The 14604-nt window shown below is 38.5% G+C and overlaps 1 protein-coding gene across 1 annotated transcript; it reads left to right on the top strand.

Moving 5' to 3' along the window:
• Window positions 1–502: 502 nt before the first annotated feature.
• Window positions 503–10669, top strand: LOC139716873 (arylsulfatase B-like). Its single transcript, XM_071628404.1, has 7 exons — window positions 503–769; window positions 1656–1842; window positions 3553–3728; window positions 5336–5543; window positions 7223–7472; window positions 7997–8160; window positions 10404–10669. Exons 1-7 carry the CDS (start codon window positions 503–505, stop codon window positions 10667–10669), a joined length of 1518 nt encoding a protein of 505 aa, XP_071484505.1.
• The last annotated feature ends 3935 nt before the right edge of the window (window positions 10670–14604 follow it).

Below are 14604 nucleotides of genomic sequence, written 5' to 3'. Positions count from 1 at the left end.
GAATGATGTAGAATGTAATCATACCCCATTAACGGGATGGTACAGTATTGGTTGATATGAAGATTGAGCTTTTAACGTTTTGCAAGATACCGATAAACCACTTATGAAAGAGTACAGAGCATATTACCATTCTAAGTGGAATTCAAAATTTATTTGATGAAAATCTGTTTTTAAATGGCTGAAATATCCAAAAACAGAGTAAAACAAAGCTATCATAGTAGGACCAACCTTTTATTAGGAATGCTCTTTTTAAATTCAGGATATTTCATAACCAGTTTTCGTCAATTAAATGTCGGTTATTTCTTTCAGAATTTCATGCTCTTTCATATTTTATAGGAGGTTGTTCATTATCTCGCCAAAGACCAAAACTATACGATCCCTTTAAGTATCTTTCGTGGCCCACCACTCATAGTCGTGGAAGCATTGATACCATGGATGTGCTATTTGAAGCAGCTAGGTAAAGCTCTCCAAATTCTTTACAGCTGGACGCTAATCGCTCGGCATGGCTTCCGCGGGTCCCTCTTCACTCCTCTTCTGCTGCTGTCTGCTCCTCCTCAATCTGATGTCACGGTTTCGGTCATCACCCAGACCACACATTGTCTTCGTTCTCGCAGACGACTTGGGTTTCAGCGACATCGGTTACCATGACTCCGAGATAAGGACACCCAACTTAGATCGTCTGGCCGCTGGGGGCGTAAAACTGGAGAATTACTATGTACAACCAATCTGCACTCCTACACGTAGCCAGCTTCTGAGCGGAAGATATCAGGTAAACATATATGCAGGTATTGTTTCGAAACGTTCAACTTTCTTGACTGAAGGATGTGGAATAGGATTTATTTAACCAAATACATGATAGGATAACTGATACCGTCTACATAGTACAACGCATAGTATCCTATGGACACATGTAACGTATCTTCTGTAGGATTGCTCTTTCGTCTTATGAAAAAAAAAGACTCACAAGAAGGGGACCCCGTTTACTGTGAGTGAAAAGGCCGGGCTCACCGACCTTCATTTCACTGTAAACCCGCAAAAGGCCAAAATGCGGGACCAATATCAGCAGCGCATTTGGCCTATCTGTGGAGGTAGTCTCGGCCGCGGCCCATCGAGCCCGGCTTTTTTTTTTTCACTGTAAACGCAAACTGGCCCAAATGCGGAACTATTTCGTTATTCAGGATATTAACCCCCTCAGCGTCGATAGTTTAAGGTGGTTTTGTCCTGCTAAGGATTTTTCCTTCGGCAAAAGGCTTTGCCGAACGGCGATCGACGAAGCACGGAATCCAGTTGGCAAAGGGTCTGGACACCAGAATACACCAAATTGCGTTTGTTTACAAGCAGAGCGCTACTACGACAAAATATTGAAAGGTTTGAATTAAAAGCCCGGGTTCGGTCCCGCAATTGAGGCCGGGCTCGGCCCAGCCCCGCACTGTAAACGGGGTCTAGCTGTTGGTAAGGATTATGATCTTACAGTTCTGTTTCATGTTACGGACAATACAGAAGTAATAGGAGAGGGAGCAGCCATGAAGAAAATACGTCAAACTTCCATTCTTTACCAAAGACACCAAAAAGCAACCAAATTAAGCAGCTAATGAAGGCATTCCTCTTAGGTGAAAGAAAAGCTGGACATCTTTAGATATTTTTCACTTTTACAGATTCACACTGGCATGCAGCACAGTATCATAAGAAGCGCTCAGCGAAGTTGCTTGCCTTTGGAAGTACCCACCCTTGCCGAAAAATTGTTGGAGCTTGGCTACTCTACGCACATGGTGGGAAAGTGGCATCTCGGCTTCTACAAAAAAGACTGTTGGCCAACTCACAGGGGTTTTCAAACTTTCTTCGGTAAGATTTTTATCAACTGCTATATTCATTTTATGACAGCAATAACAAGTTTATACGAATGTTAGTAATGCCTACTATACACATGGATGCTCATCGTTCGTTGATTCTTGCACCCATTTTTTTTTTTGTCAAAAAGATCACATTTGCAATTCTAAACAATCTACCCTGTTTTGATCTCATCATAAACCGCTGAGAGCAGTCCAGAATAAAATGAAGACAGCCCTCAGGAAAACTAGAAAGCTATTCAAGAAGATGATAACACTCTAGAATCATATAGTCTACATCACGAACAAATGCTTGTGCAATGTAGTGTACATTGGGAATCATCGCTTAAGCAGTTTCATATGCAAAAATTAAATGCACATATACTGTTTCTTTAAAGGCAGTTGAGTCTCAAAAGGCTCACACCTTTCCGGGCAAGGTAACCGGGCTTGTTGCGAGGAGGGATTTTCCGCACGCGGGAGAATTTTCCGCGGGGGGGGGGGGGGGGGGAACAAGAATGTTTGCTAGTTTCGTACCTGTTTCTTACTTACTAGACACGTACTACTTACCTTCTACTTGCGTGTATTCCGTGTGACCTACGTGAGAGCTTTGAAACCAATCCGTTTTCTGTTATGAGCGACTTACAGGTATGTACCTGCGTTGAAGTTTCCTGCGAGGTGCTGCTGGTAAGGGTCTCATATTGGTGTTCTGCGTGTACCTCTGCGAACGAACCCCCACGACTCACTCGGAACAAGTTTTGAGAATGCTCGTGGCCTTGTCATAATGTATGTTTTACGGCTTGACTTGCGGGGAAACGAATTTGCTACCCGGAGCTCTCCGCAGTTGGTCCGCACCTAACAGTACCCAGCGCGTATCTCCCTGTAGTTGCCCGGAAGTGCGCACGCAAGTCCGATTTAACCGCAGCCAAGTTTTGAGCATGACCATTTTTTTCCTTTTCCGGGCGAGACGCGGGGATGCCCGGAGAAATCCACGCAGAATGCCAGGGATAGGAGGGCCTTAGCGGCAGTACTTCCCAGGCAACTCTCAAGCAGGTAATTCGCAGTCCCGTGTGCAGTCAAGATAATAACATTCTGTGGGACTTCTGCCATAATTTCAAAGGAATTCCTTCACTGAGTTGTCAGCCCCCACGCGACTAGTGCAAAGGTCACACAGTTAACTCGCGAGTAGAATTTAAGTAGAACGCGTCCAACAAGTAAGACACATGCAATGACTCGCCAAAATCCTTTGTCCCGTATGGTGAAAAATCCCTACAGGCAACAAGCCGGAGTAGAGTGCCCTGGAAAGGTGTGATAGAGCCTAAACATGGTTGCGGGTAAAAAGAAATTGCTTGCGCACCTCCGGGCGACTACGGCCGAGATACGTGCTAGGTATTGTCATATGCGGATCATCTACGGGGACCTCCAATTGTTCTTTGCAAGTCGCACGCAAGTCGCAAGGCTTGCCCAGAAAGGTGTGATACGGCCTTTAGCCAAATAAGACCGAAATATAGTAAACAGTTCCTTTATCAGTCACAATGCATGATTACATAGTCATGCTTCCGTCCTTTCCATTTTAGCCCTTCCTCAACAGTAATCCCTACACGCTACCAACTTGTCCAACATTAGCTCTTCAGGAGCGTATGTCCATTATGTCTTAAGTTCTGACTCTCAAACGTGTGCATTTTGATTTGAGAGAAATTAATTGCTGTTGTTATTGTTTTCCTTGCAGGGTTCCTGGGAGGTCATAGTGATTACTTTCAACACACAACATCTGAAGATGGCTTCATAGGAAAAGACCTTCGGGATAACGAAGAGCAGGTAGCCGATCAATACACGGGACAGTACTCCACGCTAATCTTTACTCAGAGAGCTGAGCAAATCATCCGCAATCACGATGCATCTAAGGTAAACATTCCTCCAATTTGAAAGTCACAACCATTTCAATGTTTGTCTAATATCACAGAAATATTCAAGAACGATTGTTGATTGTGGCTTCGTTGATTGGATTACCCCATGGTCAGTTATCATCTTCAAATATCTATATTTAATGAGTCAAATGAATAACGGATCTCGCATATTCGCCCATTTTGTTCGTTAATCAGTATTGGAATTTCTACTGATTTAATGAGATCATTGTAACTCTTATATGCGCTGCAGTCCAGGAAAATCCTCAGGCTGCAGGATCTATATCCCTTTCATGTTTAGAAGTTAGCTTTTTTTTAATTTCAAGTAATAAGTTATAAACTTTGTCCAAACTGCACCACCGTTCAGGGGGGAGTGGACGATATAAGTATTGCCAGTCTTATAGATAATCAAAATGTGTCCAAATTGCCTGCTAACAATGAGATGCACATAGAAACTGATTGACATATTACCCTACATGAGGAGTTTTCACGTCAGCCCGATGTTTCGAAATAGCGCGCTATTTTTCTGACTTGGGACATTAAAAAATATCTCGAGCTTGGATTTTTATCGGGCTGATGTGAAAACGCCTATTGACGTTAATAAGCACTGAATTGATCAGTATTTTAGTAGTAGCCATAATAAAAAATCATGGGCCTGCACACTCGAGCAGGATTCGAACCTACAACCTATGGATTACCGGACAGGCGTCATATCCACTAGACCACCGAGCTTTCGCCCGACAGCAAGTGTTGGTTCTAATTCTTATAGCATGCAGCTGTACTGCGTAATTATTCAAATTCATGAAATTCTTCCGTCGAGGTGTTTTCACTGGAACTGAATCCTGAACTGGTTCGAATTCTGCTAGAGTATGTACGTCCATGATTTTTTTTTTTTTTTTTATCATGGCTGCTACTTAAACACTGATCAATTCAGTGCTTATTTAGGTCGACGTAGGGAAAGGAGATGCACATACTTCGTCACTTATTCAGTTCAAACCGATATAATCTTCTTCGAAAATCGGCAAGATTATATGAGACGATAGACAGCAAAAAAAAAAAAAAAAAGAAGAAAAAAAGAAGAATACAGTGCATAGGTCCTTTTGATTGTATTGATAATGATAATAAAAAATGATAAGATCTTACTTACCCAGGGACTCCTGCTCTACCAGAGGGCCCTGCCATTATTATTAGTCTAGCGTTGCCAAGTACCCATTTATCCACCCTGGTCAAGAGGGACATGGTAGGTAAAATATCTTCTCTAAGCACGTAAGCACTGGGAGGTATTCAAACTCAAGTTCTCCAATCCGGAGAGCCTGAAGTCTTATCCACTATGCCACAGCTATGACATTATTGCTCGCTTGAAGGATAATCCGTCATCTCAAGTGATTGGCTCGAAGTTTTCCAAGTGCAACTTTGCTCGAAAAAGCTTGTTTATAAGCTGAAGTAAAAAAAAAAAAAAAAACGCATCGAAATCATGTCCCTAACCACAGTCACAGACCACATAAAAGAATGAAATTAATTCTCTTCACAAGTGTTGTAATTTGTATGTATTTATATTGTGATTTATTTATTGTATTCTCTTCCTATTTCTTTTTCTCTCCCTCCCAGCCTTTATTTCTCTACGTACCATTCCAAGCCGTCCATGGCCCTCTTCAGGCTCTCGACCATTATCTCTATCCGTATCGGTCTGTTGAGGACTATCACCGAAGATACTATGCTGCCATGGTGGCGTGTATGGACGAAGCAGTGGGCAATATCACAAAAGCCCTGAAAGCAAATAATCTGTGGGAAAATACTGTTTTGGTCTTTTCTACAGGTATTCACTTATCTATTTATATTAGCAATAGCTCGATGTGGAGAAACAAATCGCAACGCACTCGGAATAAATCTGTGTGGCAAAGTGAATATGTGTAATTATTAAAAGATCTTGATCGGCATCTACAAAGCTCATTATAGGGAATGATTTTGAAGTCCACATTGTATTAAAGGACAAGTTCACCTTCATAAACATAAGGATTGATAAGATGCAACAATATTAGTAGAACACATCAGTGAAAGTTTGAGGAAATTTGGACAATGGATGCAAAAGTTATGAATTTTTTAATTTTTTGTGTTGGAACCGCTGGATGAGGAGACTACTGCAGCTTGTGAGTCATATGCGTACAACAGTATAAAGAAAATGTAAAAGAAAATTCAACATGTTTTCACTTTTTTCGCATAAGAAAAGAGCACTTGACTTGCCTCTTTCTAAAGGCAGGGGGAATAATATTACCCATAACATTTGTCGGTAACGAGTCAGAGGAATGTGTACTTTTTTCAAAAGATGGAATTTTGTGAAATTCTCTTTATATTTTCCTTATATTGTTGTACGCATGTGACATCTAAGTTATTCATACACTGAAGTAGTCTTCTCATCCAGCGAGTACTGCACAAAAACTTCAAAAATTCATAACTTTTGAACGGATTGTCTGATTTTCCTCAAACTTTCAATGATGTGTTCTACTAATATTGCTACATTCTCTCAATCCTTATGTTTATGAAGGTGAACTTGTCCTTTAAGCACTGCACGAAATCATATCGTCAAATTCCTTTTCCTCTTTTGTTCCCCATAACGATGCAACCGTTGAGTTCCCGTTCAAATAATGACCATGATTCAAAACATGCAAAAGGAATTCATATTCGTCGGATTTCTTTAAGTGCCTCCATACAATCGAATAATCGACGAAGTTCTTTAAATGATTACATATGAGTCTAACAATGGTTAGGTCGTAGTTTTTTTTTCCTTTTCTCGTTTGTAATGTGGTTTGTATCAACCGAGGAGATGTTTAGTTGAAATGATTGTGTGTGTGGAGGGGGGGGGGGGTGGGTTCGATGAAAGAAGACTTTCATTTCCATACATGTATTCCTTTTCCTGTATGTTTTAAGAATGATTGGCCTGAGAGTTATCCTCAGACGAACTACAATAGGTGTAGACTGGATGGATGGTGGTAGCAGATCTAAAAGAAGTCGACAACTGCATGTCAAACCAAAATAATCAAGTCCAAAATGACGCCTATTCAGCATTTGCGCATTGTTAGGTCTAGACACTTGTTAACATGAAAGAAACGTACGAAATCAGGTGAGCAAACATATTGTTAATACAATTTAGAAGTGGCGAAATTGCCATTAATTTTCAAATTGCTCAAAGAGCAATATAAGGACAGGCTTTTTTCAGTTTGTCCCCGGAGGTACCTTATTGGTTTGTCTCCGTTTCAGTGTTTGCTAACCTGGGCCCCATTTCATACATAAGATCCTAGGATTGTAACTCATGATGGAATGAAAACCTCCCTAACAACAGCCAATCAGGAAGCTGGATTCTTGTCGTTACAATAATTGCCATTCCATCAAGAGTTGCTATCACATCTTTTTGTGTGTGTCTATGTGTGAAATGGAACTCACACCATTTGCCAAATGAAAATACAATAGTTACGTTGTTGGTCAATCTTTTCATGCTAGACAATGGTGGACAGGTATCAGCAGGAGGCTACAACTGGCCTCTTCGAGGATGGAAAGGATCCCTCTGGGAGGGAGGAACACGCGGCATTGGGTTCGTGGCGAGTCCCCTTCTCGACCCCTCTGTTAGGGGTTCGGTGAGCAACGAACTGATTCATGTCAGCGATTGGTATCCAACGTTAGTGCAAGGCGTGGCTGGTGGCGTGGTAAACCGATCTGAACTGGACGGATTTAACCAGTGGAGTAGTATCAAGTAAGTCTGACAGAAGTTATGTGCTGTGCAAACATGTGTGTTTCTCGATAACCTTGGTTTTGAAAGCTCTGAACATGAGCCTTGATTGAGAGCTTTCGCAAGAGAATATCCTGTCTGTGGTAAAAACTTTGTAAACAGACTCTATCATTGTTATCATTATTATCATTATTATTATTATCATTATTATTATTATTAGAATTAAATATTGTATTATTAGTATCATATCATCAGTAGTGTATATTTTGTATAACATATAAATATATATACATAATTTATGAATCTATGAATGTGTTGAGTGGAAAAAATGGGTATCGCAATGCAAATAAAAGCTATATTCAAAGAAAAGTATAAGCCATTCGGTTGAATACAAGATTAGTCAGTGAAAAAAAGTAGGCCGTTAACCTAATACATGAAAAAAAATCAAATATTTCAGTCAGGACGTTGTATGGTAGTTACATTATATAGATTATCATAAAATGTAACGAAGATTTGATAGAAACTGTTCTACGTGTTATTACTTTCAGGGAAGGAAGCGCCTCTCCTCGCCATGAAATGCTGTATAACATCGACCCTCCCGGGATCCCGCATAAGGGATCAGAAGAACCAATCGCCATGCCACCTGTCTTCACTAAAGATATTACTGCAGCACTCAGATACATGGACTGGAAACTACTGACAGGCAGGCAATGTAAGCGGACAGTATACAATCAGATCAGTTAGTAAGGATTTTATGGTGTGGTATAGGGATTATATCCGCGCATGGATATTAAAGGACAAGTTCACCTTCATAGACATGTGGGTTGAGTGAATGCAGCAATATTAGTAGAGCACATCATTGAAAGTTTGAGGAAAATTGGACAATCCGTTCAAAAGTCATGAATTTTTGAAGTTTCTGCTCACTCAAGGCTGAATGAGAAGACTACTATCGCTTGTGATGTCACATGAGAACAACGATGTAAAGAAAGAATAAAGAAAATTCAACATTTTTTCACTTTTCTCGCATAACAAAAGAACACTTGAATTCTCTCTTTCAGAAGGCAGGGGGAATGATATTACCCTATGTCAGTAACAAGTCGAAGAAATGTGCACTTTGTTCAAAAAGTAAAGTTTTGTGAAATTCTCTTTTTATTTTCTTTATAAAATTATGGTTGTACGCATGTGACATCATACACTGTAGTAGTCTTCTCATCCAGCAGTGACTACGCAGATACTTTAAAAATTCATAACTTTTGAACGGATTGTCCGATTTTCCCCAAACTTTCACTGATGTGTTCTACTAACACTGCTGCATTAATTCAATCCACACGTATATAAAGGTGGACTTGTCCTTTAACAGGAGACATTTTTTAAGAGAGTGCGAAAATCATCTTGCGCCAGTATGATAAGTAATAATGCTTATGTAGTGTCTGGAATAAATAATTGGAATTTGGGTATCAATTCGGTCTCTTCAAATCCAGCTGATCTTCAACGGAATGAATGTCCTTTGTAGAGGCTATGGCTCGTTTCCATTCTGCGGTTACTACTCGCGGCGGACCTATTTAGTGCTTTTAAGGCGCCTACCAAGTCAAGGAAGATTTTGGAGCACGAGTTCATTCACGCAAAGTAACGATCAGTTACAAAGGCCTATCTGAATTTGAGACTCGGGCATAACTGTGAAAGATCGGGGGAAAATGAAATTTCATGACTTTATGTACACACTGGTAGGGCAAATTGTGAGAGAATTGCATCATAAATATACTATTATTTTGTGTATTTATATTGACTGTTCAAGAACTATATTAATGAAAACCAGGGAACGTTCACATCATCGTACAGTACCTTCCTTTTTTTTTTCTTTTAAGAACAACTCTAATTTGTCTTAGATTTCCCTTTTAAGTTAGGCTACGTAAGATGCAGGAAAGACCGAGAAATAAACTAGATTTCGTAATTATAGGCGCAGCGACACAGAATAATGAGGTCGTGGGAGAGGGGCACACCTTCCAAGAGGATGGAATTTAGGTGTAAATATTATTATTATTATTTTTTTTTTTTTGGGGGGGGGGGGTTCAGTCAAAACTTGGGAAAAATAATCATGGGTTATCGCGTCGGTGAATGGAGTGGTCACACAACAAATATCCCGAGATGCATAAATATGTATTCTCACAATATGCTTACAAGAAATGCGATTAACTATCAGACCCTTCTTTCCAGCGAAGGGGGGGGGGGAGGAGTTGGGATCATTAAAACGGGTTAGAATTAAGTAAAGGCAAAAGAGAACATTAAATACATATCAAAGAATCGTAAGATAATTAGATGTACGCATTAAATGCACACCTGCATATACATGAAAGAGAGTATACGTACAATATATAGATATGTTGATAATTCGTGAAAACAAATGCGAAATGATGGAGCATTAAAGTCAGATTCAGATTCAGATTCAGATTCAGATTCATTTATTGTCCATAAAGGAAATTCTTCTTGTTGGCGTATGGGTGTACACATAGGAATATCTGCATACATACATACAGACATACATACGTACATTCATGTACATGTACACATATGAATGAATACAATTTTCAATATATACACAATCATACAAGCATAATTTATACTCACAATACAGTAAACACACTTCATTTCATTTCATTTTTATTTCATTTCCGGCCAAAGCATATAATATGACAATTTCATATAAACAAATTAACTACAATGTAACTTTTATACATTTCCAAATGAAATTAAGATACACGTCATTTGTTTACATGTATCAATAAACATACTAGTTGAAGAAATACATGGGCAAAATGTGACTGAATCATAAGAAATCATTACAAATTTATATTTCATCACAATCAATTGTAGAGAATATCTGTAATACTGTACTACAAGACACACTTCCACGGCTCCATTCTAACCTATAGTTAAATATGTTCATCACGTTGACAGACAACAGCAGCTGGATTCCCGTCCCTGGCTCGGGAATCGCTCCCATCAATCCTTCCACTCCTCCTACCAAGAAAACTTGGCTTTTCAACATCAAAGACGACCCACTAGAGAAGACCGACTTGTCAGATGAGAACCCTGCAATGGTGAATTTCCTCCTCGACCGACTTCAGTTTTATCTCAATTCATCCGCGCCTGTTTTCTGGCCGCCTCTTGATCCTGAGGGCGACCCAGCACTTCACAATGGCTCTTGGACAAGCTGGGAATAACATTATATGGTGCAATACTTACGCTGGACAAATGAAAATCTCGTACAGTTTGAGAATTACTAATGAAGTTTATCATTGATAAAATGCGAGTGACTAATCCACAGCATGGTGTGGACAGTATCGATATCTACATGATCTAGTACTTGTACATGCCCCCATGAAATCAAGATGTTGGGAATGTGATAAAGCGATTGTATCAATCAATCATAATGTCACATGGTATTGAACAATATGCAATTTCGAACTTTCGATAATAGGCCTACTAAGCAAGATAATCACAGAATTCTAAAAAAAAAAAATCAAAAGTCAAATCATATAGTAGTCGCCATATACGCTCTGTGTTATAAGAAGCGATGATTTAGCAAAATAACAAACAAACAAACAAATATTAAAACAAAACAAAACAAAAACAACCTGTCTCTCACATTGGCCAAACATATTATTGTGAAAGTCCTTCGAAATTTTAGCTGGTTTTTATCTCCTCAAACTAATGTTAGCAAAGACAAAGGAACAGTCGAGTCTGTGGAAACTCTTGTCTCGAGTCTTTGGAAACTTGTGTGTCCAGTTTGGGAAAGATGCTAATACCAGGTGGAAGAAGACACACATCTACACATAACCAGCCATTTCGTGGTAGAGGACAGGCTGTAATACAAAATAGACTATAGTCTGGTAGTCAACCCGTTGATAACTTCTAGACATGCATGGTAACGGCCTAAAGCAATATACCCAGCTATTCAACGAATACTAGTGGTTGATGGTCTGCATATTATTAAGAGATGGATCATGCCGATTTTATCATATTCGCTATTTTGTTTTTATGTAATGCTGCACGAAAATTTCCATGGCACCATGTGCTTCATCCTCAGAATAAATGTAATGGCAATCAAATTATTCTATCTGTTGAAGTTCATTGAAACGAACATTCATCTATTTCTCCTTCCTTTCTTGGGTGAGAGATTTTCACTCTCTAATACCGAGCGAGGAGACTTGTGAATTTTATCCTGACGTCGAGATAACTAACAACCATCTTTGTACATTTTGTACATTACTTCGTGTAATGTCTGAATCTAACCTTAATAAACTTAGGGAGAAATTAAGTTCAGAAGATTGGTCCACTGTATACTCTCAAAGCGATACTGATTTAGCATTTGAAAATTTTATGAATATTTTGACCACTAACTATGAATCTAGTGTTCCTCTTCAAAGGCCTCACCATTCAAATTACAAAAAAGTACCTCGACAACCATGGGTAACAAAATCTCTACTCAGGTCCATTAACCGCAAGAATAGTCTTTTTCATAAATATCGCAAAGATCCATGCCCTCGAAATAAATCAAGATATACTCGATATCGGAATATATTGACATCCTTAATACGTGTTGCTAAGCGGAATTATTTTTCGCGACAGTTTGTTAAATATAAACATGATGTGAAGAGTACGTGGAAGGTGATTAACGAGACACTCAAATACAAAACCAATACTGATCTTCCCAAATATATTTTGGCGGACGGCCGGCAGATTAACGATCCGGTTAGCATGGCGGAATCTTTTAATAATTATTTCGCAAGTCTTGGTCCACATCTTGCCAGTAAAATCCCGAAATCCTCAACTGAATATCATAGATACTTAGGTAATAGGAATCCTCAATCAATATTTTTCGAACCTATTGTTAAAGAAGAAATTGTTGATATCGTCAAGAATCTAAACGATAAAAAAAGTTCAGGATATGATGGAATTACAAATTTTCTTTTAAAAAATGTTCTGAATCAAATCATTTCTCCTTTAACATACATTTTTAATCAATCTCTACTTAATGGTAAAGTCCCCAATAAAATGAAAGTTGCAAAAGTTGTCCCTATCTTTAAGAAGGGACAGAAAGATTTGGTGAATAATTACCGACCAATATCTCTATTGACTTCGATCTCTAAAATCCTTGAAAGGTTAGTTTACACGCGATTATTGAAATTTCTCACAAATCATAATATTTTATCAGATTCTCAGTTTGGTTTCAGAAAACATTATAATACAACCCATGCTTTACTCACTTTTATAGACAAGGTAGCTCATGCTATAGATAATTTTGAGCATACAATTGGAGTTTTTCTTGATTTCTCTAAAGCTTTTGATACGATAGATCACGAAATTTTATTTTCTAAACTGTATCATTATGGAATTCGCGGGCCACCTCTCGAATGGTTTAAGAGTTACTTAACTGATAGAAAGCAATTTGTTAACATTAACGGCTATGATTCGCAGTTAAAACTTATCTCATGTGGAGTCCCACAGGGCTCCCTCTTGGGCCCACTTTTATTTATTTTATACATAAATGACCTTCAAAAATCATCGCCAATTTTATCATTTATTTGTTTTGCTGATGACACAAGTTTGTTTTGTTCTCATCGAGACCCTAATACATTAATTGATATGATGAATATTGAGCTTAGGTCTGTGCAATCCTGGATTTATGCCAACAAATTATCCCTGAATATAGAAAAAACTTATTATATGGTATTCAGTAATTCTTTGAATGTTGTCCCACATGAGATCAAAATAAATGATATATGTTTAACGCAGGTCAATAACGCGAAGTTTTTAGGGCTTTGGATTGACCGAGAATTATCCTGGAAAACTCATATTAATTTTGTAAGTAAAATTTTGTCCAGAAATATTGGAATTTTAAACAAGCTTAAACATTTGTTCCCTGATTATATTTTGCAGAGTATATATTCTTCTTTAATATCTCCACACTTTAATTATGGAATTTTGGCGTGGGGAAACGCAATCAATTTACTATTAGATTCCCTTCTTCGCATTCAAAAGCGAGCAATAAGAATTATAAACCACGCCGGATATTTTGCTCATACCAACTGTTTTTTTCATCAAAACAGAATTCTGAAAATTCCAGACCTATTTTATTATAATCTTGGAATTTTCATGTATAAACTAACAACTAATGAATTACCATCCGTTTTTATTCACATGTTCAAAAGAAATCGCTCTATTCATTGCTACCCCACTCGTCAGAGTGACGCCTATCACCTTCCCCGTACTCGCACTATTTTTGCAAAGAAAACAATTATGTTTACTGGACCCAGATACTGGAATGACCTCCCTCAAGATATTACTTCTTCCTTATCCTTATTCACCTTCAAACGCAAACTAAAACGGCTATTACTTAGTGGATACACACTACCCGGCTCTTAGCAACATTCTCTTTTTTAATACCCCCAGTCTTTTGTCTTTGTCTGCAGCTCCAAGTTACTTCACGATACCGTTATAGCACCTTGTGTGTGTGTGTGTGTAAACACGGCGAAATATGTACAGTCTCGTTTAAGCGATACTAAAGTATTCATGTGGTTCGTTAGTTCGTTTTTAATACTGATTTTGCACTGGTACAATTTAAGTTGGTCGAGATAAACATGTCCGTTCTCCGTATAATTTCACGCCTATAAATTCGGGAACCTACAGTTTTTACAAGCGTCATTGCTTTTATGTAGGCCCCATCATATTTCTGACATTTATTTGTGATATCCTCAGATGAAAATGACCATTTATATTTGTGTGTAATGTTAGTTTGTCTTTTTTTCTTCAAACATAAGATATGGTTGTATATGTTTTGTACTTTTGTTTTATTGTCAATCATTTTGTGATCCCATCACTGAGAAATGGAAATATGAAATAAACTTGAAACTTGAAACTTGAAACTTATGAGGATCATCATGTGGTAATTGCGCGTGATGGGTACGCCAGGTTGCTGAAACCATCTACAGAGGAACACAATATAGCATTGCCATTCAGAGCTGCAGGGAAGAAAATGAAATACTATGACGTGGAGAAGTTGTTGAGTGGAAAGATTTTTGTTGAATCGTGCTAAAGGTGGTTTTGATATGAATTAAGCTCGACTGCCACTTTGGCATCCTTGGGCAATTATCTT

This window comes from Diadema antillarum, unplaced genomic scaffold (genome assembly GCF_040938485.1).
Source record: "Diadema antillarum isolate AM-2024a unplaced genomic scaffold, OU_Dant_1.0 scf00000007, whole genome shotgun sequence".
Lineage (NCBI taxonomy): Eukaryota > Metazoa > Echinodermata > Echinoidea > Diadematoida > Diadematidae > Diadema > Diadema antillarum.
This window is presented reverse-complemented; position numbering and strand designations above follow the sequence as displayed.